This window comes from Pseudonaja textilis, chromosome 2 (assembly GCF_049901715.1).
Source record: "Pseudonaja textilis isolate UNSWEBS1 chromosome 2, rPseTex1.2, whole genome shotgun sequence".
In the NCBI taxonomy this organism is placed as follows: Eukaryota; Metazoa; Chordata; class Lepidosauria; order Squamata; family Elapidae; genus Pseudonaja; species Pseudonaja textilis.
Genome location: NC_141991.1, coordinates 125,894,954 through 125,920,733, shown reverse-complemented (window position 1 = coordinate 125,920,733; position 25,780 = coordinate 125,894,954). Strand labels below are relative to the sequence as shown.

At 38.1% G+C, this 25,780-nt stretch overlaps 1 protein-coding gene across 3 annotated transcripts in view; it reads right to left on the bottom strand.

The window, feature by feature from the left end:
* The window catches only part of CA10 (carbonic anhydrase 10 (inactive)), a 372,251-nt gene that overhangs the window by 216,806 nt on the left and 129,665 nt on the right, over positions 1-25,780 (bottom strand). For all 3 annotated transcript variants that reach the window (XM_026711241.2, XM_087925164.1, XM_087925165.1), the window contains one exon: positions 9,902-10,044. In XM_026711241.2, the coding sequence (XP_026567026.1) occupies positions 9,902-10,044 (143 nt within the window). The remainder of the gene's footprint in view (positions 1-9,901; positions 10,045-25,780) is intronic.

The window sequence follows — 25,780 nt, the reverse complement described above, 5'->3', positions numbered from 1 at the left end:
GAGGCATTACATTGGATGGAAGCCCTCCGTGTGTGTGTGTGTGTGTGTGTGTGTGTGTGTGTATTTGGAGACTGGGAAATTGCTTTTTAAAATTCCACAAGTGTCTGATAAACCAGTAATTTTTTTGCCTATAACCACATAGAGTCTGGTTACTAATAAAGGAGAATATTTGTAGCTCAGGGTTGAAATGAGGGGTCTTTGATGCTCTCTGAGCTTACTTGTTTTCTTGCAGATGTTTTATTACCCTAACTAGGTAACATCATCAGTACTGGTTACTACATGTTAAATTAATATTACTTTAATTTAACTGTAATGAGAAAAGGAAACTGCAGTGGCCAAGTCCCTGCTTAAAGATGATGATTACCTGTATGCTTAGATATCTTTGCGTATTGTGAGGCAAAACTGAAATCAGGTCAGCCATAGAAGAGCTGTGGTAGAGGAAAAACCCTAACATGTCCCGAAATCACCTGCAGGAAGTTTTAGAAAACTATGGCTATGTTTGGTAGTCAAATTAAAAAATGAATGGGACAAGGGTCTAACTCCATGATGGCGAACCTATGCCATGTGTGCCGGAAGTGGCCCATAGAGCCATCTCTCTGGGCATGCCATCCATCGGCTGTTGTTCTTCCTGATTCCAACATGCGCATGCGTGACGGCCAGCAGATCTTCGTGCATGTGCAGGAGCTTCGGAAACTAAAAAAGCAGCTCCCTGGAACGCATGTATGTGCCAGCCAGCTGGTCTTCGCACACACATGCATATTAGAAACCAGAAGACCAGGTGGCCAGTGTGCATGCATGCGCTGGGAGCTGATCTTCTGGTTTCTGGTACGTGCATGCGCATTTCAGCACCCGGTGCCTTTTCGGCGCGCGCTCTCCTGTTTCAGCACTTAGTGCCAAAAAGGTTAACCACAACTGGTCTAATGTCTCATAAATCATGAGGCTGTTGAACCAATGAAGAAAGCAGTAAAAGCATTTTCTTTAATATCCAAGTACATTTAACAATGTAGGCTCCTGGCAATTTGGACTTCAACATCTAAGCTCTTGCAAATAAGTACCAAGTTTGCTTATACAGCCTTAGCATGTAGCAGTCCTCTTCAGGGAGCAGCTGGATCTCTTTAGCTTTAACACAGCAGCAGCAGCAGCAACAAACCTCACAAGCCATTTTGGAGCTAGAGGAAAACATTATTTATTGTTTGACAGACACCGGTCTTCACTTGTTGCTTAATAAAACATTTTGTTTGCTCCAATGCTGCACAGTTATTGTAAATATCTAGACAGACTAGAGAAAATGGTATTACGTTTCATTGGTTTGTGAAGCATAGATGAATGCGAGGGGTAAATTAACAAGCATTTATCATTGTTGTTTTACACATGAATATAATAAAATAAAAGCAAAGCATTATGATGAGAGAACTGTAACTTGTAAGTTTCCGTCCATTTCTTCTACATCTGCATGTAAACTCATTAAGAATTGCAAGCTGCTGTTTCAGATCCTGGAACCCAATTAAGAATGCTAGCAGCATGCAGTCTTATAGAATTGGAGAGCCTCTTCATAATAAGAGAATGCAGCAGAGTGAATAATGAAGGAAACATCATTTAGAAAGTGTGCATAGTGAGAGAAGTGGGGGAAGGAGTGCTTTCTCCTGAGCCCTCCATATGTTGTGGGACTTTTCATTCGGTCAGACTGCATAACCCACAGCCACTAAGATAGAAAAGTCCAGCCACATCTGGAAGGTCACAGTACTCTATTTCCTTCATATTCATTTTCATGTACAATGTGCAAGGTAGGTTCTGAAGGTACTGTCTCTTCCTGGGTCCTAAAAACAGAGCATTTTATTTTGCATTTCCCCCTTTATTCTGCCAAACTTTACCTCTGCTACTTTATTTGGATGGATCCTCAACGACATCTGAAAATCACAACAAAATTAAGGGATCAAGCCTAAACAACAGTCAACCAAATGTCCGATGAACGTCTTGAGGATCTGTTGGTCTTCAGAACAGCAGAAATAGAGGGGAGATTCAGCCAGATCAGTCCTGTATAACTTTTGATTCAACAGGCCAAAAGTGGCCTACTTTGTACCAGCGGCTTTCTGGGAACCTGAAGGGAAACGTTTCCTATCTGCAGTATGTATCTGTTCCTATTACCATTGGCATAAATGGTGGTTTGGAATTAGAAATATTCACTAGATCCAGTCAAATCTTAGCTAAATCAAGATTCAACTTGGGTTCAAGTTACTTCATATTGAATCTGTGGCTGCCACAAATTGGGATTAGCTGAGCTGTTTTAAAAAAGCAGCAGAAGGATGCTATCTATATGTGATAGTGTCTAAAACACCTTCTATATCATACAGAGGTATCCACTGCTCTATTCTATTCTTTTTAAATTGCACCTCCCTCTTAATTTCCTTTATGTCTCTTATTAGTTCGGGAGACAAAATCCATGCACTCTAAATGCCAATTAAATTAAGTTTCATTTCAGCTGAGTTGCTAAAGGTGTATGGATACCAAACGGAAAGCAGTGTCAATATTGGATTTTTCTTCTACTTTTCTGAACATGGGAAATCCCAGGATAGGAAATGGAAGGAGAAAAACTGAATTGGTAGTAGCTTGCATTTACTGGTATGGGTCATTATGGGGCCTGCAATCACAGGGCAAAAGCAGATAGTCACATTAATGTAGTAACCTCCAGCCTTTGGGTAAACAAAAACAAAAAGCACAACTGTACTTCCTTCATTGCAGATCCCTCTTCTATAACACAATTGAGACCAGCAAATGGTACTGTTCTTACTATATTAATGTAGACATTAAGGGAACTGATTGGTGGATTCCCTCAGCTTAATTTACATTCACAACTTTTCTGATCTAGACTTTCAGTCATAGGCAAAATGCCATTTAAAAGGCAAAAAGGTACCATTCTATAAACAAACCAAACCGAAGAATTAACATAACAGACATTTCTCTTTTTAAAAAAAGATTCAAATTCTAATACCCAACCCATTCCAAACTACCGTGTTTTTCCAACAATACGGCCTCCCCCAATAGGAAGTCCCAGCATGTTTTATAGGTATAAAATGAAATTAAGCCCCTCTCCAAAATTGAGGCCTATATTAAAACATGCGAAATGGGGGGGAATGGCAGGGGGGGCTTGCTTTTAGGAAGTACTTTAGTTGCACACCCAGATATGGTGCTGCCTGTATTGATCTCAGCATTGGTGGGGCTCTTCGTATGGGGAGACCTTCCACCACCGTTGCTTTCCCTTCTTTCCGTGCTGCCACAGTGTTTAGAGCAACGCCGCAGCGTTTGGCGCAGCCACGTGGCATTTGGCACAGCCACATGGCATTTGGCGCAGCCATGTGGTGTTTGGTCCAGCCACGTGGCGTTTGGTGCAGCCACGCAGCATTTGGCGCAGCCACCCAGCATTTGGTGCGGCCAGCCAGGGCTTCTCCCTGTAATCAGAGCCCGGCAGAGACACTTGGCTTCAGGTGCTTCTGTTGCCGCCTTCCTGGGCATTGTTCGAAGGCAAAGCCCATTCTTTTAAAAATGACACCCTACTACTGATACAACAAAGCCTCACCTGCCCGAGAGGACAGCCCAACCCCACGTGGGGAGGCGAATCTCCTGGGGCCACAGCACAGGATCGGTCCACCCTGGGAGAAGCGCCCAGCTGCCATCCCTGCCTGGCACTGGGCAGATCGTGAAGACCTTTGCCTGGGGCGCCCAGTGCAGCTGAAAGGTGGGCCCTCCTGCCCGGCAGCGGAGCTCTGGCCAAGGCAGTGAGCGCCTCTCCACCGGGCCCTCTGCTCATCCCACCATGGCCGCGTCAGAGCCGGGCGGGCTGGGCAGAGCCAGGAAAATGAGCCACGGGTGCACATCTGCCTGCCTGCCAAGCGAAAGAGCCGGGCTGACCCAAGCTTGGCTTCCTTCCCAAGTCCCTCTAGCCTGACCCTGAAGGGGCCACCGGGAGAGGCTGCTCGAGGCAGCGATAGCGCCCACCCGTCCATGGACAGGGAGGCAAGGCGACAGCAGCACTGCTTCCCTGGCCGGCGAGTCTGGCAGAGAGAGCCTGAAGCCCATCTTTTCCACCCCTTGCCCAGCCCATCCCCATCTCCATGCATCCCCAAACACGCCGGCAGCTCCAAATGCTGCAGGGGCACAGGCATCGGGCAGAGGCGCTCACTCTGCAGGGCTTAGCTCAGAGGAGGACATAGTGCGGGCCGTCACCTTGCCTCTCTGTCCATGGATGGGTGGGCACTATCACTGTCTCGGGTGGCCTCTCCTGGTGGCCCCTTCAGGGTCGGGTTGGAGGGACTTGGGAAGGAAGCCAAGCTCAGGTCGGCCAAGCTCTTTTGCTTGGCAGGCGGGTGCGTATCCGCGGCTCGCTTTCCTGGCTCTGCCCAGCCTGCCCGGCTCTGGCGCGTAGGGCGTTGTTTTTAAAAGAATGGGCTTTGCCCTCAAACGATGCCCAGGAAGGCAGCAACAGGAGCGCCTGAAGCTGACTGTCTCCACCGGGGTCTGGTTGCAGGGAGGAGCCCTGGCCAGCCCCATTTTCAGGGGGCTAAAAAAAAAAATAAGACCCAGCCTTATTATATGAGAAACACGGTATTCCAGAGCTAACTGTCCCAAATAAAAACTTATTCCAGTCACATCTCAACTTAACATAGTCATAAATATAAAATAATCCTAACAATTTAACATAAAATGAGTAAAACTTAAACCTAACAGGTAGTTTCTCCTTTGGAAGAAAAAAACTTCACACAATAAGATACTCAGTATTTAGATACTAAACAATTAGAATAGGAAAAAAAAACAGCTTAAAGCAAAAAGCTTAAACACCAAATAAGGAAGTCCAATATGTCACATTTCTCCAATCAAAATGTCATAAATCTAAAAAGATACACACAGAATAACATATCCCATTTTAATATATATAATTATTCCCATATTGTCTTTTTATTTCTATCTAATTTTTAAGAATTAAATTTGTGAATTTTAAAGAATTAATTTTTTTTCTTTGCATTTCTTTTCTTTCATGTCCCTAAACTCCTGGAACAGCTCAGGACAAGCAGTTCAACACTGCAAAGGCTGCCATGCAAAGTTAGCTTATTGGATTTTATTAGGCATCCTCAAAGTATAACTCACAGTTATGTTGAGATTCATCTAATGTCCAACCTTTGCCTCAATAGTTGCCTCAATAATGTGAAAAGATGGTGCTCTTCATCCCATAGCATTATAGCAAAGGAAAACTCCAGCACGATGCTGGGATCCAAGAATGCCCCAAAACTCCCCCAGTCCAACCAGAGATCAAGTCAGTGACCAGTCAGGATTACAGATGTGACCACATAACATAAACTACATCTCCCATGAGGTATTAACTACATTTCCCATGGAGCATTCCCTTAAGGGGGCAGCTCTCATTCCTAAACTAACTATATACTGTCTAACCAGCACGGACAGGTTCTTATCTAAGGCTTCATTTATATCATTTTCAAATGGAATTTTTTGTGTATCTTGTTCTATGATAGACATGATTTGTATTTCAAATAACTTGGCTACTAAGATTTCTTAAGTAGAGATAATACAGTACACTTTTTAAGATCACTAACCTGTGAGCTTTGGTTTAGAAAAAGAAAAGTAAGAGTAAAAGGATAAGTAAAAGAGATAAAAAAAATATTGCTACAGAAAGAAAACAATAGAGGAGAACTGTAAACAGAAATTAAAGGAGCTTTTTTAAAATGATTTAAGTAAAGGTACTGTTTTAAAAGGGGCAGCATGGCAGCTCAGTGGTTAAAACAGTGGGCTGTCAGCTGGAAAGCCAACAGCCCAGGTTCCAGATCTGAGCTCCCATCTTCTCCCCAATGCCTGCCAACCTAGCAGTCCAAAAGCATGAAAATGCAAGTAGATAAATAGGTACCGCTTTGGTGGGAAGTAAATATCATGCTAGCCATATGACCATGGAAATATCCTTGGAGAGGGCTGGCTCTATGGCTTTGAAGTGGAGATGAGCACTGCCCACTATAGTCATCGATGAATCCTTTACCTTTTATTTTTTACAGATTTTAAAAATGATTTGCGATGTAAGTAAGGCCTTTATTAAACTTTATTTTTTTATAATCTAGTAGTGAACTTAAAAAAAAAAACAGTCAAGAAAAACACCAGCAATTGTGGATGAGTTAGGGAAAATAAGAATTAAAGAAATTTCTAGACAATTAATTCATTAATTTATTTCTCAATAAATTAATATTTTTTAAAAACAACAATTATCTATGTTAATAATAAATGAAAATAATTAGCATTATGTAAAGCAAAAAAAAAATTGACTTTGCAAATAAACCAAGGAAGTGGCTATGATAAAAATTAGAAAAAGAAATAAAAGAGAAAATGATATAGAAATTATAAGAGGGAGATATAATATTAATGGATAGCCATACAAAAAGCAGTTCATCAATATTATTCAATTTCTGACAGTTAGGAAAAAGCCATGGAAGATTATTTCAATATATGATCATGTCAGCAAGATTACTGTATGCATAAAGATGGAAAGATTCAATACCATTCACTATAAAGGAATGATAGATGAAATTGAAAGGTTTTGCTGAAATGGATAAATTAACTTATTTGATTACAGAATAGACATTATCTATATTTATTGCTGATTGGAAACGTCTTATGGACCCTTCATGTAAAAATGGAAATGAATTTGTGATTTACAGTTTTGATAATGAGATAGAATACATTATAAAAAGAAGATAATATAATGTAACTTTAGAGAAAGAAATTAAAATACATTCGTATTTATAACTCCTGTGAAGAATAGTGGAAGCACTTCTTAATATTTTCTTTCTTTTCCATTTTTCTTTGAATTGTTTTTCCTTTTTTCATCTTTTCCTTCGATTTCTTTCTCCCCCTCCCCTCTTAATTTCTACTACTTTCTTAGTTTTATCTTCTGGTCTGAAGATTTTCATAAAAATTATAGATATAGATATAGATACACAGACACACACATTATATATGCAGGTAGTTCTCGACATACAACCACAATTGAGCCCAAAATTTCTGTTGCTCTGCAAGGAAGTTGCTAAGTGAGTTGTGTTCCATTTTACGATATTTTTTGTCACAATTGTTAAGTACCTCAATGGTTAAGTGAATCATGCAATTGTTAAGTGAATCTGGCTTTCCCCGTTGACTTTGCTTGTTGGAAGCTGAGTGGGAAAGTTACAAATGGTGATTGCATGACCCCAGGATTCTGTAACCATCATAAATACATGCCAGTTGCCAAGTCCCTGAATTTTGATTACGTGACCATGGGAACGCTGCAACAGACATCAGTGATGAAAAACAGCACAAATTACTTCTTTTCACTACCGTTGTAATTTTGAATGGCAATCAAATGAATGGTTGTAAGTCAAGGACTACCTATATGCTAAAATATTATTCCAATTTGTATAAAGAAAGTGACATCTTTCTAGAGAAAACAGATGAATATCTAAAGAAATAAATCCCTTTACTGAAGATTACAGAAGAACAGAGACAGATTATGAATGGATCTATAACAATGAGGTATGTGAAAAATTAAACTAGAAAAGATAACTAGACTGGATGAATTATCATGTTTTTTATTATAAATGTTTTGACCATGAACTTTTACAAACTTTACAAAGCTCTAGGATGAACTCTATATCCCACTGGGAAGAAAGATACTAGAGATGTGGAAAGTGGCCAATATAGCATTAATACAGAAAAAAGTGTCAAGGGTTTTTCACAAGAAACTAACTATACATGAACACTGATCACATGAAGTGTTAATACCATTATATAATGCCTTGGTAAGCACTTGGAATACTGCATCCCATTTTGGTCACCACGATGTAAAAAAGATGTTGAGATTCTAGAAAGAGCGCAGAGAAGAGCAACAAAGATGATTAGGGGACTAGAGGCTAAACCATATAAAGAACAGTTGATGGAACTGGATAAGTCTAGTTTAATGAAAAGAAGGATGAAGGGTGACATGATAGCCATGTTCTGATATTTAAGGGGTTGCTGCAAAGAAGAGGGAGTCAAGCTATTCTTCAAAGCACCTTTGACAAGAAGCAATGGATGGAAATTAATCAAGGAGAAGAACTATCTAGAACCAAGGAGAAATTTCCTGACAGGTAGAACAGCTTGCCTCCAGAAGTTGTGAATGCTCCAACACTGGAAGTTTTTAAGAAGAGAGTGGACAACCATTTGTCCGAAGTGATATAGGGTTTCCTGCTTAAGCAGAGGGTTGGTCCCTTCCAACTGTGTTATTCTATTTTGTTCTGTTCTGTTCTATTCCATTCCATTCCATTCACCAATATTATTAAATAGTTACACCTTGTTGGCAATGATTCTAGCTGATTGACTGAAAATAATCTTGCAAGAATTCATTAATGAGAATCAATGTGAATTTTTTTTACTTAAAAAGAATGTTAAAGCACCATGTTAGAAATGTATGGATATTTTGGAATATTTGGAACAATGTAATAAAAAAACAAAGTCCCATTAATTTTCTTAGATGCAGAGAAGGTCTTTGAAAATCTTTAAATGGACTTTCCTATTCAAGGTTTTGGAAAATGGGAATTCTGGAGAAACTTTACTACATGGTAAGATCAATTCTAACTTTATAAAAATCACAAATAATTATTAATGGAGATCTAACAAAACATTGGGTGATACAAAGAGAAACAAGACAGGAGTGCCCATTCCTCTCTTGTTTATTCTAATTCTTGAAATAATGAATAGCAATGTAAGATAAGATGAAAAGATTGTGGAAGTAAATATTTTAAAAAAAGAATCGTATGAGTTAAGGCTGACTTGATTTTGGTTCTGAAAGTTTCTGTTAAGGGGAATTAAAATATTAATGGTCAAATGAAAATAACTTGGTGCATGAGCAGGTTTCAAAATTATTAAACAGAGAATAAAGATGCTAACAAAAATATGAAAACAGAAGAGCACACAGAATTGATGAATAGAGATTTAAGATTGAGAAGAAGATAAAATATCTGGGTATCACTATGACAAATATGAACTGTATGTTATTTCAAAATAACTATGTTAGGATATGGAATGAAGTTAAAATACATATTTTAAAATGAAAGAATTTAAAACTGTCAGAGAAGTGGTGAGAGAACTTCTGTGATGAAAATGAATGTCTTGGTGGTTTTGACAACTGAAGCACCATTTAAATAGTGACAGAAGGATATATTTAAATATTAGTTTTATATTCATTTTAATCTTCCTTTTAAAAATCATTAATAACAATTATACACACATATATAAACAGCACAAGGACAGCACAAACATGAAATGAATATCAAGAAAGAAAGAAAGAAAGAAAGAAAGGAAGGAAGGAAGGAAGGAAGGAAGGAAGGAAGGAAGGAAGGAAGGAAGGAAGGAAGGAAGAAAAAAAGAAAGAAAGAAAGAAAAGTAAAGTAAAGTAAAGTAAAGTAAAGTAAAGTTAAAAACATGCCTATTATGTTGACACTTAAAAGTACAAGCAGATGTACAAGTATGGAAAACACTAAATACCCCTAATGAAGAACTAATAATACACAAAGTAACAGAAAGTACTGAATTCTTTTCAATTTGGAATAATTGGTATAAAAGGCTAACAAACAGAACTAAGAAATGAGACAAAAATTTTAATTGAAACAACCCTTAAGAAAGTAAAACAAAATTTTGTAAATTATATAAAGATATAACAATAGTAATTATAGTTAAAGCTATTATTTAGTAGTAGACAAATGTAATATAATGTATTATGATATTTAAACTAAAAACCTGTATAGATGCCAAGAACGTTGTTGATACCATGATGTTTTACGATGTAACAAAATAAATTTAATAAAGATATATTTTTAAAAAAGTACAAGCACATCCTTACCTTTCTACCCCCTGTGTTTATTCGAAGTGGGGTAAGGAAGGGATCAAAGATCATATGGCTGGTTTCTATATTGACTGGTGATTGCCGTTTTCCAACGGAGCAAAGATTCCAAGCTGAATTCACCAAACCCCAAAAGGAAGGAACTGTAATACAGAAACGAAAGGAATAAATTCATTTTGGGGAGGAAAATTAAAAAAATAAGTATTGCTATTGTACTCCCTTTGAATTGGTAACACCTATTGCCAAAAGTGGTGCAATTTATTTCTGGGACAAAGCAAATAGCTGAAACAAGGAGATCTCATCCTGGACTGGAAGCACCAGAAAGAGGTTCTTATCACCTATACCAGTGATGACCAACCTTTTCGTCATTGTGTGCTGAAAGTGTGCATGTGCATGTGCCTACATCCATAATGCAATGCATGCCCCGCGCATGTGCGCATGACCCCCCCGTTCCCCCTACCCCCTGTGCATGCACATGCAACCCCTCCGCGTGTGCCCCGTGCCTCTGCGCATGCGTGGCAGATACCTGACAATCAGCTGGCTGGAGGGAGGCAGGCGCATGTGCAGGGGCCCTGATCTGGGGCGACAGCTCACATGCCGGCAGAAATGGGTCTGCATGCTACTTCCGGCACGTGTGCCATAGTTTCGCCATCACGGACCTATACTGATGATCCAGATATGGGACTGAGATTCCCATGCTGAATTTATTTTAAAAACAAAAACAAAACAGCCTTGCTGAGCAGAGCTGAGTACTTCACATGCAGCATGGCTCTTAGCAAGCTCAATGGTATAAGAAGGGACAGAGACATGTATCCTTCAGTCCACACCAAGCCAAATGCCCAGAAGTTCTGTACATGTGTTGGCTAGTTCTAGTCTTCTTTGAAAACAAGAACCTTGTACCATTATTTCTTCAGCTCTAAAAAATAGCGGACTGCACCCGTTGTGTTCTTTGCTGATATCTATAGTCCTGTCCTTGGATAGGCATATGATTTCAAAACAGGCCTTAAGTTCTCAATTCAATCACTGGAGACAGAGTTACTTTAGCAAATGTTTTTTAAGATAGCCACAAAAAACACATTCTGTCTAACTAGCCAGCCATGTTGTCACTTGACAATAACTCTAATAGGGGCCTTTTAAAAAGCAGGGGAAAGCAGCAGTCTTTTTCTGGTACTTTAATATGGCCGAGCTCTGTGAGATCCATTTCCCACAAACCAATTCATTTGTTCAGTGCTTGTTCTAACACCAATCATGCTCAGAAAATTAATTCCCACTTCACTTCCTTTCACTTGTGCTAACTTGCTGAGCCTTCTCTCTCCCCCGTCTCCCTCTCCCCCCATTAAAAAGCAGCCGGTGAGCATAGAAATGATCACCGTGCTTGGTGAAGCAGCAGAACTATGACAAATTTGGACATGTCATCAGGCCTAAAATCATCAGTTTTTAACTTAAGAGATAGCATGATCTCAAGGGAAGCTGAGCTGTAGACAATGGGTGTGAGAAATGACCACATAGTTGTATTATTCCAGAACTATTTCAAAGCACAGAAGTTCCTCCAAAGGCAGCGATATTATTGCCATAACTCAGGTTAAAAAGCTCCACTTTCAGATCAAAGAGTTTTAAATAGCTTCCTAATTTTAGTACTTATCTTCTAATGAGGTTAGAAGCTTCCCCGAGAAGAGCAGGTTGCGCTCACTGAGTACATAAGTAAACATAGACATTTTTAATTCCTAAGAAAGTAGACAAGATGAGGTTTAGAGGTGCACTGCTAATCATAGGGATCAGGTGGCATGTAAATCAGTGGATTGCCTAAAAGGTAAGTGGATTACTAGATTCGCTCAAAAGAGAGAGAGAAAAAAATTCCTGCCCCCAATATTAGTATAGCCAGCACTGTGTTGTATTCTTGACATTTTTTCCTTCAGAATGAAAGGATCAGCAGTTATGTGTACTGTTAGATTTTTCAAATGCATAATATCCCTGGACATTTGCTTAGTAATATTCACTTGGTTGAAGGCAAATTCAATTAGATTCAAGATGTGACAAAGCTATAAATTGTAAGAGTTGTTATAACAAGACACAGACAGTCATTGCTTGGCATTCTAAGAAGTAATTTATCGTCCTGAGAGAACAAGCAAGAAGGGGAGAATAAGAAGTGCCCATAACAAACTGAACATACCCTTACAACTATTAGCCATTTCCAGTTTCCTGATTTATAGCATCTTATGGAGTCAACTGTCCAGAAGTCAGTCTTCATTATTAATATATTGCAACAATGATGCTTGGATTATTCAATTAGATGCTATAAATCAACTGTGTAGAAATAACTGATAACAACAACAAAACATTCTTTCATCAAAAGTTTCAGAATTTCCAAATGCAGTAAAAGGGCCAAACCAGCAGTGCTGCCCATATAATGCCACATAATAGCTACAATATTTAGCCAAGTCACAAGGTATATGGAATTAACGACCAAAAGCAATTGGACTTTCACACAATCAGCTGCCTTCATTGTGAATGAATTGCCTGCGCCAGTGGTCTCCAACTTTTGTGGGTGGCTGGGGTGGGTGGGAAGGGTAACCAGGCCGTGTGAGTGATGGGCTGCTGTGCATGCACAGGGGCAGCTCCAATCCTGCAAGCGGCATGATGGTGTATACCAGGGGTGGGCAAACTACGGCCCAGGGGCCACATCCGGCCCGTTGGTCTTTTTAATCCAGCCCGCCGCAGATTGGTACAGAATTAAGGTTTGATGTGAATGATTGAATGATTGCATTCATTTGATTTTGACTTGTAATGACAGGCATTTCGACACCAGGTGGCGGCCCGTCTGTCAAATTTTAAAAGTCAATGAGGCCCCCGAGACAAAAAGTTTGCCTACCCCTGGTGTATACAGTGCTTTCGTTCTTTGAATTACAGGTAGCCCTGGACTTACAATCATTGCTTTAGTGACTGTTTGAAGTTACAATGGCACTGAAAAAAAGTGACTTATGACCATTTTTCAGACTTACAACCGTTGCAGCATCTCCTTGGTCACACGCTCAAAATTCAGACAGTTGGCAACTGATTCACATTTATGACAGTTGCAGTGTCCCTTTTGTGACCTCCTGACAAGCAAAGTCAATGGGGAAGCCCGATTCAATTTAACAATCGTGTTACTAACTTAACAACTGCAGTGATTGACTTAACAATTGTAGCAAGGAAGATCGTAAATTGGGGCAAAACTCACTTGATCCTTGTCTTGCTTAGCAAAAAGAAGTGTTGGGCTCAGTTGTGGTCTTAAACTATAGATTATCTGTACTCCCTCAATCTCATACCAACTGATTTAACCCAGCAAGGAAGATACTGCAAATTCTTATTTTTGAAGTACCATAAACCCACTTTTTAAAATAGTGAATTGAAGCAACATTAAAAAACAAAGAAATAAAGAAAAATCCAGGGATCTCTCAAAAGAGATGTGTAGAAGCTAAGCTGTCATCTCTCCCCCCCGCCCCCCCCCCCGGTGTTTCTTGCCTATGTACACCAATATGAGACATCATTCTTTTCAAGAGTCACTCAAAGGGACAGCCATGAAACAACTTCTCTGCCTGATTAAGAACCATTTCTTCCATAGTTTCAAGCTGTGCTCTAATTCCCCGTCTTTATATCCAGTGGTTATGTCATTTAAGGTTGTGCCAACACTCATTAGAGATAATACTTGCTTCTTCATTGTGGCTGCTGTTTTATCAATTCAAAAGTTTCCAAACAGATTAACAAGCAGATTGTATTCAAGGATGCCTCAGATTGATTTTTTTTTTCTCTTCAGCATATAATCCAGGGTTAGCAAAATGCTCTACAGGAAACACGGTCTTTTCCAGATCACAAGGATTTTTGTTTCCCAGGGCTTTACAGTGCAGGTAAACTTAGGTCAAAATGCTTCCAATCTCTCTTTTCCTTTTTTCCAGTCCAAAGCATAATTTACAAAACTAAAACTGGCATATTTATATATTTGCAAACCAAGAGGGTTGCAGAAAATGCCAATTAACTAATCAGAGCAGAACAGAAAAAAAATTAAATGATCAATAATGCACTGGACCATTACCAAAATATTTGAAAGCGCCTTGAACAAGCCACTAAAGTTCCTACTTGTGGGGTGCAGGGCAGGTTGATTGCAATTGATTTTATATGAGAAGGGTTAAATTGAATTTAGCAGGGGGAGAAGAGACTTCAGTGAATTAGATTGCCTATTGATAAGAGAATAAATTAATTCATGTTATAACAGAGTCTGTATGTTGCGGATTTGAACTTTTTTGTTTTCCTGCTGCACTCTATTCTTATTAGGGAAAGTAGAGAAAGTACATACATTTCATTAGAAATGGGATGACTATTGTATCATGAAGGTGAGTGCTTTTCCTGATGGGATCAGGGCCTCAATGTAGTAATCAACATTTATATTCACTTTACACACAGCCAACCTTCAAGACTCTTGTGAAGTTAAACAAAGTACCATTAGATAATAAAGCAAGTAAAATTAGGTTATGCATCATAACCTAGGTTATAACATTGCTAACAACGATATTCTGTGGTAAATCTGGTTCTGAAGAAACCCTGGTCCCTGTCAGATTATTGGGTAGATGAAAAAACTCCAACCTACTAAATATTGCTTGCATTTTTCCCCCAAAAGCCTAATGCAGACAATAATATATGTATTTATTTTCATTTTACACGTCCTCCCAGAATGGTGTGCAAAAAACAATGAAAAAAAATCTTTAATAAAAACTAAACAACTAGAAAATAACCCTTAAAGCAAAGTTCATTTCAAAAGCATTCTAAAAAGATGTAGCTCTTAAAATAGCTTTAACTCAATAAGAGTACAGGTGAATAGGCATGGCTTCAGTTGTCATTTAAAAGATGGCAGTGGAAAGGCCAGTTGTAATCTCCATGACTGAGTTCCATAATCAGGATTCTCCTAGATCAGTAATCAGCAACCCACAGCTCTGGAGCCACAGGTGGCTCTTCCATCCCTCTGCTGTGGCTCCCTGTCGCCAGTTGGTAAAAGGAAAAAGGATGCTGTGCTAAGAGGAGAATCTATGGTGGGGGAACCGGACTTCCAGTTGGCAGAGGAAAAAGGACATTACGGCAGGAGGAGACTCTATGGTGGGGGAACTGGACTTCTGGTCAGCTCCATAATAGAATGGGGGCTTCCGGTTAGGACCTTTGTGGCTCTTTGAGTGTTTAAGGTTGCCGACCCCTGTCCTAAATCAATCAGAGCAGAGCAGGAAAAGCTTTGATGTTTTGAAAGATAGAGATTTTGAAGAGTTGATTGGACAATGCTACCCAAAATGCTTTGGCTCAGAGGGGTTACTGATCCAATTATGTCCAAATGTCTTTCTTACATCCAGAATAACTTTGGCATAAAAGTTACTTACAACTTACTTTTAACATTCTCTATCCTGAAGCCATTGCTAAACCTTGTTTTCCAGAATCTCCTCAAACTGAGATGGATTCATCTCAGGTCATCTAATGATGGTTCAAAACAAACAGAGATTTGAATGTCTACTAGCATATTTTTAATACATGGTATACTTTTTATTATTCCTATATTGCATTTGTAAAACTGCAAGAAGACTTTCTGCCTGCTTGTTTTTAAAAGTACATATATCCCCTCATATTTTTCCCAATTTATTTTTCACAAAGTTCCAAATGGTGAGTAAACAAACATTCCCAAATCTATTTTGTTGTCTTTTGTCATTACTGCAATCTGAGGAATTAATGATTTCTTAGAGAGAGCTAAACAGCATGCATCCAATTTGGATTTAGCACAAACACAAGTAGCAATGAAGAGTGGGCCTTGAAAGTCAATTACATAAGTGTCATCAATAAAATAAATTGGTTCAAAGTGCATTACAGGGACTGAAACATATTGACTAAGAGAACAAGAAACAAAACTTAGTTAACCAGCCAACTTTTATTCTCCCTACCCCAAGTAAATTAAGAATACTTTCTGCTCACCTTAAGAATACTTTGAAGTACACATATGTAGTCCTCAACTTACATCCAGTCACTTAGTGAACATTCAAAGTTACAACAGATTTCCCCCTTCCAAAAGTATTTATGACCTATATTCAAAGTTCTTTTTTTAAAAAAATTTTTTTATTGATTTTTAAAAACAAACATAAACAAACAAAGCATAGAACATAAAAACATAAAACATCTTTTTTGAAAGCAGCCTGATCCCGGGTTACATCTCTTCGTGCAGACACAAATTCAAGTTCATGCTCATTTTTATATTCCATTCCATAAATCTTATTATCATTCTACATTTTCTATATAACTTCTTCCCTCTTTCAACTTTCTTAATTTTATTTTATTTATTTCATCTCAGTTCAAATCATCATGCTTATATTCTTTGTCTGTCCTGTTTCAGCTGCCTATTATCTTTTCTCATTAAGCAAAATTTCTCCTGTGAACACTAATTGGAGTATGACGCCTTTATATTTTCCCCCTAAAATTATAACACTTAATGTAATACATGATTTCTGTTCGTATTCTGCTTGGTACATTCTAAAACTACACAATGTATTTTTAAAAAAGAAAAAAAAAATGTAAATATATAACATAATTAAAACAACAATCCATACCAATTCAATTCTATCATTAATATTAATATTCATTTAAATCTTGAACATTTTACACATTACTTTTCAAATAAGTATCGTACTTCAATGGGAACACTTATAAACTTTCCATAATTACTTCCCTCTCACTTCACTTATATTTTATAAAACATTGAGTAGTTAAAATTCCTTCCTAATTCAATTCTCTCATTTATTTCATTTCATTTATTTTGTTCACAAAAGTTTCACTAAATTACACAAACTATTTTATTCCACTTTTTAATCATATGTTGTTTCCAATTTTCTAACATTATTTCTATTACAAATATAACAATACAATCTTATGTACCTTTACAGAATCCCTTTTTCAGTTAAATTTTCACCCATTATCTCTGAATAAATTGTTTCTTTACATCTTGCTCCAGATCTTTGTAACTTCTCTTCCCTTTCTTCTTCTTCTCTCTCCCCTTTTTACCCCCCTGTCTCTCCGCCTCCATTTCCCTCTTCTGTATTCCCCTTTTCTGTCCCTTTTCACATTATTTTCCCCTTTTTTGGCTGTTTTTTTAAGTCTTAAATTCTCCATTCTCTTTCCCCCCTTTCCCCTTTCTTCCCCAGATAGAATTACTTGTTCATTAAAAATGGCTTCTTCTTTATTCCAATCTTCTTGTTGCACAGTCCTTTCTTGCTGTTTCTTGTAAACACCGATTGCCATTTCTAAGAATTGAAAAGTAGAGCCAAAAGAGCCCTTCCCTTCTTGTTCCTCTTCTTTATATTTTTTAAATTTGATTTTCAGTTCATCCAGTTCATTCAGTCCATCCAGAAGTGATGCCATTGTAGAATGTCTTTTTTTAAGCAACCAGCCAATTATTTTTAGTCATTCAAATATGATTTCCAAAAATTCCAAAGTCACCAAACAATCCAAATACACACAAGCTGTTTCTTTTAACACTTTCTTCTTTTTTTTCACTTTCTCTTCTTGGGGTTACTATTTAGTTGCAAAATTCCAGTTAAAATGTATCCTTTAGAAATCTTGTTAAGATTTAACTTTAAGTTCTTTTGAATTCCAAGCAGTCTCCTCCTTCCAAGTCCTGATCTTATTCTTTTCCTCTCCCTTCCCACTTATAACAAAAAAAGGATTTTTTAATATTCAGAAATCTTTATTGTCCCTTTGGCATTTAATTAAATTTAGTGCCAAAGTGGATTTTTCTGATTTCTTTATTCAGATCTTCTTGTTATCAGCATGAGGAAGGAGAGTGAAAAAAAAAAACTTTCCCTTTTCACTTTCATTCGCTGCTTCCGACTCTTCTTTGGGAGCGATGTATCTTTTGCAAAATTTAAATTCCAGGGTACCTTAGTTGTTACTTTTTGTCCTGGTCAGCCAAAAACTTTCACTTCTTAACTTCCTCCTGCACTTTCTTTTCTGGCTGAGTGCTTCTTTGAGGTGGCCATTTCTGACCACCGCTCTTACCGCCTTCAGAAAAGGGAGTTTAGCCAGCTGAGGAGGAGAGATGCGGCTCCTCTCGACCCAGCCAGGTCTCCCCTGTCTTCACCACCTCTACAGGGTGGCTTAGCCCCAAAGCTGGCTGGCTCGGGGCACTCCAGCAGCAAGCGCAGGCAGAAACCGCGCACAATCGCGGATTCCTGCCTGCTGCCAAAGCCCTGCAAACCGGAACTGGTCCACCTATATTCAAAGTTCTGATGGCTAGTCCACTCCCCAACCACATGATCACATTTGGGCTTTCAGCAGTTGATTTAAAATTAAAACCACTTGCAGCATCCCATGGTTATGTGACTGTAATTTAGGATTTGGTTTTTTGTGTGTGTGTGTGGAGAATGGTTTTTACTTCCAGTTTCCAGCAAAAATCATCCATCAAAGATAATGGATAAGAACTGTAGATTTGCTTAATGACCATGGTGATTTGCTTAATAACCACCATAAAAGAGTATCATATATGATGACCTACTTAATGACCAGCATGACTTATAGCTGTACTTCCAAGCTCAGTTACAGTGTTAAAATGAGGACTACCTGTGTCCTAATAGAAGAAGACCACAAATATTACCATGCAAGATTTCCACATATTGATTTTTCAATCCAAAGTATGTTTTTAAAGGCTGAATAATATCCCTTATTAAACCACTGAAGGGAAAGGAAGGAATGGGATAGGCTAAGCATTGACTATGCTACTTGTGCTGATGAAAAATATAGCCCGAAATACATATGATGGGTTGCCTATCCTTGAGTTTTGACATGCCTTATTGTTTTTTTAAATACTTTTTTATTAAAGAAATATTTTACAAAGTAAAAGAAATACAAATTTAAGGGGAAAAAAAAGAAAAGTAAAAGAAAAGTGATAAGAAAAGTACTTAGAAAAGAAATGAAAAACAAAAATAAAAAAGATACAAAGGAGTAGCTTTTGATCTTTACAGCACTTATAAACACACTTATATTTTATCCTTTGTCCCTCAGTTTACATCACGGCTGCTTTCTTTCCATATTCTACCCCTTTCCAATCATTAAACCCATAAATCACGTTCATTTTTCCTGTTTTCAGCAAAAAGTCCATAAAGGGTTTCTAGTCGCTAACAAATGCAGTTATTGCCTTTTCAGCATTTTGTGTTACTTGTGCATGGAATTGATTATAAAGAAGATTCAAAAAACAAATGAACAAACCCCATGAAGATCTTTACTTTAAGTTCTACAGTCTGTATGTTCTCAGAAAGCAGTAACTATCACGTTGCCCAGTGTCACTTGAGTTAGTTTCTTTATAAATGCTTTTTACTCTTTGGCATCAAATTAATAAAGCTAACATATTATTATTGTTGTATGACTTTTCTTTCTGTTTATTATATTTCACCAATACAAATTAAACATAAGCACATATGCACACACACACACACACACACACACACACACACACAGGTATTATGGCAGCTTAGCTTTGAAGAGACCTGGGATGCCAAGAGGTTGGGGGTGGGGTGGGCAGAATCAGATGGAGAGAATGCAATGTAGAAATGATATTTCCAGTTCACTTCAAAACCCCTCCAGGAAACACATGAGATCTACAATATAATATCTCCAGTCCTGCAATATTCTTTTCTCTGATTCTAAGGGATGCTATTGTGATGTTTATCTCTTTTAAAATTATATTTGCTTACTGTTTCTTCTGATAACAGCCCCACAAGCAATATACAGAAGAGTGTTGTAGATTAAGTATTTAAGATAGAGACAAGTCTTTCAAAACATGAGACCTTCCTTGGAGGTTTTCAAGATCAAGATATATTAAGTCATGAATAACAGTTTAGGTTTATGGACTATTTCGCTAATCTAAATCTATTCTGGAGCATGAAACCCACCATCTCCTGCTAGAGTTGGGAATTGATTCAATAAAAAATGAAGTCATGGGTGCAAAGATACAATTTTTAAGGAATGGAAAACCTTTCACCAACCTGAAACTATTTTGATTTCAATTCTCTGAATCCCTGTGGAGGATAAACATAGTGGGCAGGGATTATAGACTCCAAGAAGACTAAAGAACAGTTTACATAATATGACAGAGTTGCTGTGTGTAAGCTGGGCAGCTATATAAAACTATTCAAGCAAGCAAGATAGGTAGCAAGCAAGCAAGCAATCAGGATGAAACACTTGGTATGTTGCTGAAACTCTGCATTTGCATACCTGTTCTCCAAATAATGACAGAAACATGGTGGTACTGTGGTTAGAATGCAGTATTGCTGGCTAACTCTGCAGTATTTCTGGCTATCTCTGCCCACAGTCTAGAGTTCGACCCTTGACTCAGGCTCCCATCTTTCCAAGAGTCAGTAAAATGAGGGGCAAGATTATTGGGGATAGTATGCTGATATTGTAAACTGCCCAGAGAGTGCTGTAAGTGGTATAGACCAGAGATCTAAGTGCTATTGCTATTTGCACCATCCTTTCTAGCACACAGAACTTTTATGAGGGATACTTTTATATTTCTTCAGTCTACAGCTATTTCTCTAGCAACATTGAAACATAGGAAATTCTTTAAATTATGTCCACCTCTAGGCAAAAATTACACCAAACATAGGTATTTGTGCAGAGAATGGAGTAATTCCCTTTGCATCTGCCCTAGATTCGCACCCTAGATTGATACCAGATTCAAACTGGTATCACAAAAAAGAAAACAGTTAAAAAACAGCTTCTTCTGCATTGCTTTATGTATGTCAACAACACAGTCTCTGTAACTCCCTGTAGTTTTTGGTATGCTACAATCGAATTTTCTAGATTATCTGAGGGTTTGACTAGATGGAAATCATCTTTTCACTATTTCCAAAATAGTGTCGCTCATATAATCCTTTATATACAATGGCATAACTGGTAAAATCTAATCAGTGCCTAATTCAACCAAGGGTAATTAGGACGATGGGTTCAGATGTTAGTGTTTTTTAATTTGTTGGCATTAGAGGTGCAACTTTTTGCTTAATTGAAAGAAAATGACAGTCCATCTCCCCAAAGAGGATGGCTTTTTAAACCATCTTTATTCTACAAAACTGAATATTTGAGAGTGGAAAAAGAGGAATGGGAAAAGGAAAGCTTACTTAAGATCTAAGCTGGGGCCAGATTCATTTTTTTTTTCTGGCTTTTTTCTACAAGGAATTCTAAAAGTGCTGAAAATATATTAATTTAAACAATATAACCAGTTTAGTTAGGCTTATTTCATCGATTGTATTTGGAATTCTCTGTGTGTTTATTTTTGTGTAGTTCCTCTATTTTTCCTTTCCTTGATAAGATTCTTTTTTGACATCTAGAATTATCGTTTCATTGGCTTAAAAGAGCAATTTCTTATTGAAGTTTTTTTTTCATCTGATCTCTTACATAATACGTGGTTTATGAAGTTTATTAAGATCAAAAACATTTCTTTTGCACATTACTTGAAATCAGATGAATAGCAAAGTTGTTGTTCTAAGGTCTGAAAACTCCCTAATCAGCCGATTCAATTGTTTCAAGAATTTCAGGCTGAATTTCATTAGAGAACTTTTGGGAAAAGGGGCCTGTCACTGAGGTTTTAAATGTCTGTTTCTACTAAATCTTAACACAATAATCAAGGAAAGGGGGGAAATTGTTATAATTGTGCGTGGGTTTTTTGTTTTACAGGATTAGCATCCACTCCTAAATGGAAATTAACCTCTTTCTTAGCAAAGGCCAACACTCCTTTCTAAATATGAACATAGAATAAGAGGTTGGAAACAACCTTAGAGAACTTCTATCGTCCAACTCTCCACTCAAGCAGAAGACCCTATACCATGTCAGACAAATGTTTGCCCAATCTCTTTTTAAAAATCTCCAGTGGAGGAGCACACACAACTGTTGGAGGCAAGCCATTCCACTGATTGTTCTTACTGTCTGGAAATTTCTCCTAAATTCTAGGTTGGATCTTTCTTTGATAATCTTCCACTCATTACACCTTGTCCTGCCCTCAGATGCTTTGGAGAATAAATTAGCCCCCTCTTCTCTATGACAGCCCCTCAAATATTGTTAGACTAGATGTATCTAGTTCCCACAATATTCATTATGGTTAGCCTCCAGACCCCTAATCATCTTTGTTGCTCTTCTCTGCACTCTTCCTGGAGTCTCAACGTCTTTTTTATATTGTGACCAGAACTGGACACAGTATTCCCAGTGTGCTTTTATCAGGGTAGTATGAAGTGGTTACAATCACTTCACATGATCTTGATTCTATGTGTTGATGCAGCCTTGATTGCATTGGCTTTTTTGGCAATAATATCCCGAATATTCTTGGGTACTTTCTTGTTCTGGGCATCCTTCTTCCAAACTAGCACTGCCAATCCCAAGGGGAAAAGAGTAGGTATGTTGCCTCAGTGGGAGAAAGGTTGAGGTTTGTCATAGTTGCTACTGGCTCTTTTCCCCTCAGAAAAGTGACGGTACCTCTACACCAAAGGATAATATGTTCCAAATACAAATACTAAGAGTATTAGTATTTAGAGTCTCTCTTTCTCTCCCCCCCCCTCTTCCTCTCCCTCCCTCTTGAATTGGTACCTCTTCTAAAAATATAGGACTCTCCCACACAGAAGTAAAGATAGTCACTTTGGTGTAGTGATTAAGGTGATGGCCTAGAAACAGACCACCATGAGTTTTAATTCTGCCTTAGGCATAAAAGCCTGCTGGGTAACCTTAGATTGGTCACTGTCACTCAGGCCAACCCATCTCACAGGTCGTTATTTTTGGAAAAATAGGAGGAGGAAGTAGCATTAGGTAGTGTTCACTACCTGGAGTTACTTATAAAGCAATAAAGATGGGATAAAAATAAATCAATCAAACACCCTTCCATTTTAGCCATAAAAGAGACCAATTAAGACCAGTAGTAGTAATCAAATGGTCTAGGCAGGTTCTTGAAACTTTACATATTCCATTAGAAATAGTTTGGTAACTAACATTAAAATTTTGGCAGACTAACTTCCATCAAACCTATGCCCATTAGTAGTTATGGGAATGCAACAGCCATGTTGGCTAGAAATTCTGAAAAACATATTTCCAATGGCTCAGAATACCTTGGGATGGGGAAGGTTTCCTACCACAATGTTTAAATTCCTATATTGCTCCTTAGTAACCAGAAAGTGTTATTTATCTGTGACCACATACGTGTCTAAATAACTCTCTACATTTTGCTATATTGTTTGATGTCCCATACAGGTAGTCTTCAACTTATAACCATTCAGTTAATGATCGTTTGAAGTTACAATGGCCCTGAAAAAAAGTAACATATGACTATTTTCACACTTTTGTCCACTGCAGCATCCTCATGATCACATGATTTACCAACTGTCCTGTTTTTATGATGGTTGCAGTGTCATGTGATCACCTTTTGCGACATTCTGACAAGCAAAATCAATAGGGAAGCCAGATTCACTTAACAAACATGTTACTAATTTAACAACCGCAGTGATTCATTTAATAACAGTGGTAAGAATGGTGGCAAAATGGGGCAAACCTCACTTAACAACTCCCTTGCTTAGCAATGGAAATTTTGGGTTTAGGTATAGTTGTAAATTGAGGACTACCTGTATTTACATTTTTCAAAATCTTCATGGTGCTACATATAAGTGTTATACACAAGGTGTGGAGATCAGATGGTTATCTAAAGGTATTCTCATCGTTATTTCCTTTTAGATGAATTAAATAGAATTAATGAGTGCAACTCTTTCATAATCTCCACACAGCTCTTTTTTGCTTTCTGTAGTTTCAATTTCCAATTTCAGTGAATTAGCCTTAGAATTGTATATTAGTTTCCAGGAAATGTATGCCAGGAATAATGGCTGTGTAAACACAGTTCAATTGGCTTCTATCGTATCAGTGGACTTTTCAAGCAGCAAATATAAAAATCGAGCCCATGAATAAGCTCAAGCAGACATTGCATCAATTCTCTCCTGGCTTTCTCACATCCCAAACTCCGAGTGTATTCAGACCCAGTTCTTTAGAGCCTGGAGAGATGAAGTGTGCAATATCATATATCCATAAGAGATTCTCCTGCTTACACAGCGCCAGAACTATATTTGGAAATCTAAATACAGCTGCCTTTAATCAGCAGGTATTCCCCACACGTCACATCTCCCCTATACGTAGGGAAAAAGATAGAAAAGTGCACAATAAACAGCCATAAGGAACAGCCTCCAGAGATGCTCCATTGCATCCCTCAGACCTTTTCTACCATTCATCACTTTTAACATTGCCCACACAAAAGTCAGTGAAAGAAGATTCTTCTCACCCAGATTAAATGACTATTCGAATCACGACCACAATTGAGCCAACATTTCTGTTGCTCAGCAAGACAGCTCTTAAGTGACTTTTGCCCCATTTTACGACCTTTCTTGCCACATTTGTTAAGTGAATCACTGCAACTGTTAAGTTAGTAACATGTGTGTTAAGTGAAACTGGCTTCCCCGTTGACTTTGCCTATATAGAAGGATGCAAAAGGCAATCACATAATGCCGGAACAGTGCAACCATCATATCTTTGAGTCAGTTGCCAAGCATCTGAGTTTCATTCATGTGACCATGGGGCTGCTGTAATGGTCATAAGGCTGAAAAATGTCAAAAGTCACTTTTTTCAGTGCCGTTGTAACTTTGAATGAAGTGTTGTAAGTCAAGGACTGTACCTGTATCTGATTAACAATCCTCGTCAAACTATTCAGGAAAAATAAAACGTGCCAGTCATCCCTACTCTGTAACGCTGTCTGCTGTGAACAGAAGATTGACAAATTCGGGATGGTATGTCATTTATGTTACATGGAGAGAGAACCTGGCAGGAAATTGCATTTCAGTACCAGATGTCATTATCTCAACAAAAGCATCGTACTATGATTAGATATTTTGGGATATTTTGTTCAAAGTGGAGAAAAACGCCCGGGCTTTGAAATGGAGAAAAGTGATGGCAAGACTCAGACAATTTAGTCCTTGTGCCACCATGGCAATTACATGAGCTCAGCCTCATCTCAACCGGTAACTAAAATGGATGAGTACTAAGACAGCAAGTGTTCATGGTGGCAATGTATACATTATAGCTAGTCCTCAACTTGGGAATGCCATTGAGCCCAAAATTTCCATTGCTAAGCAAGACACTTGTTAAATAACTCTTGCCCCATTTTATGAGCTTTCTTGAGTTGTTAAGTGAATCGCTGCAGTTTCTAAGTTAGTAACACCGTTGTTAAGTGAACTTGGCTTCCTTGTTGACTTTGCATGTCAGAAGGCAACAACATGATGAAGGGACACTGCAACTGACATAAATAGACACCAATTGCTGTACACCTGAATTCGGATCATGTGACCATGGATCATGGCTGCAACAGTCATAAGGGTGTGAAAAACGACCACAGGTCACTTTTTTTCAGTGCCGTTGTAACCTTGAACGGTCACTAACGCAATAGTTGCATGGTGAGGACTGCTGATACCACTTCCTGGTGAGAGTTGTTTAGACCTGATTCTTTGAACAGCAGGCTGCACGATCAAAACTTCATTCACCCTTAATGTGACTGTGGCACTGTCATATTTCTTAATAAACATTATGCAGTGTGGATTTTGTATCAGTACAGGATAGTTAAATGAGTACACTTGAGAGCTTCACAAAAAAGGAAAGACATAAAATGTAACCCAGCTCTCCCTTGTAATAGATAGGGAAAGCTTCAAACAGTAAAGCAGGTGAAAGAAGATTTGCATTCAATTAAATTGACTGTAGCTTCTAATGACTTCATGGCTGGTGGAACAGTTTGGTCATTTTAATTATATCCATGCCTCAAAG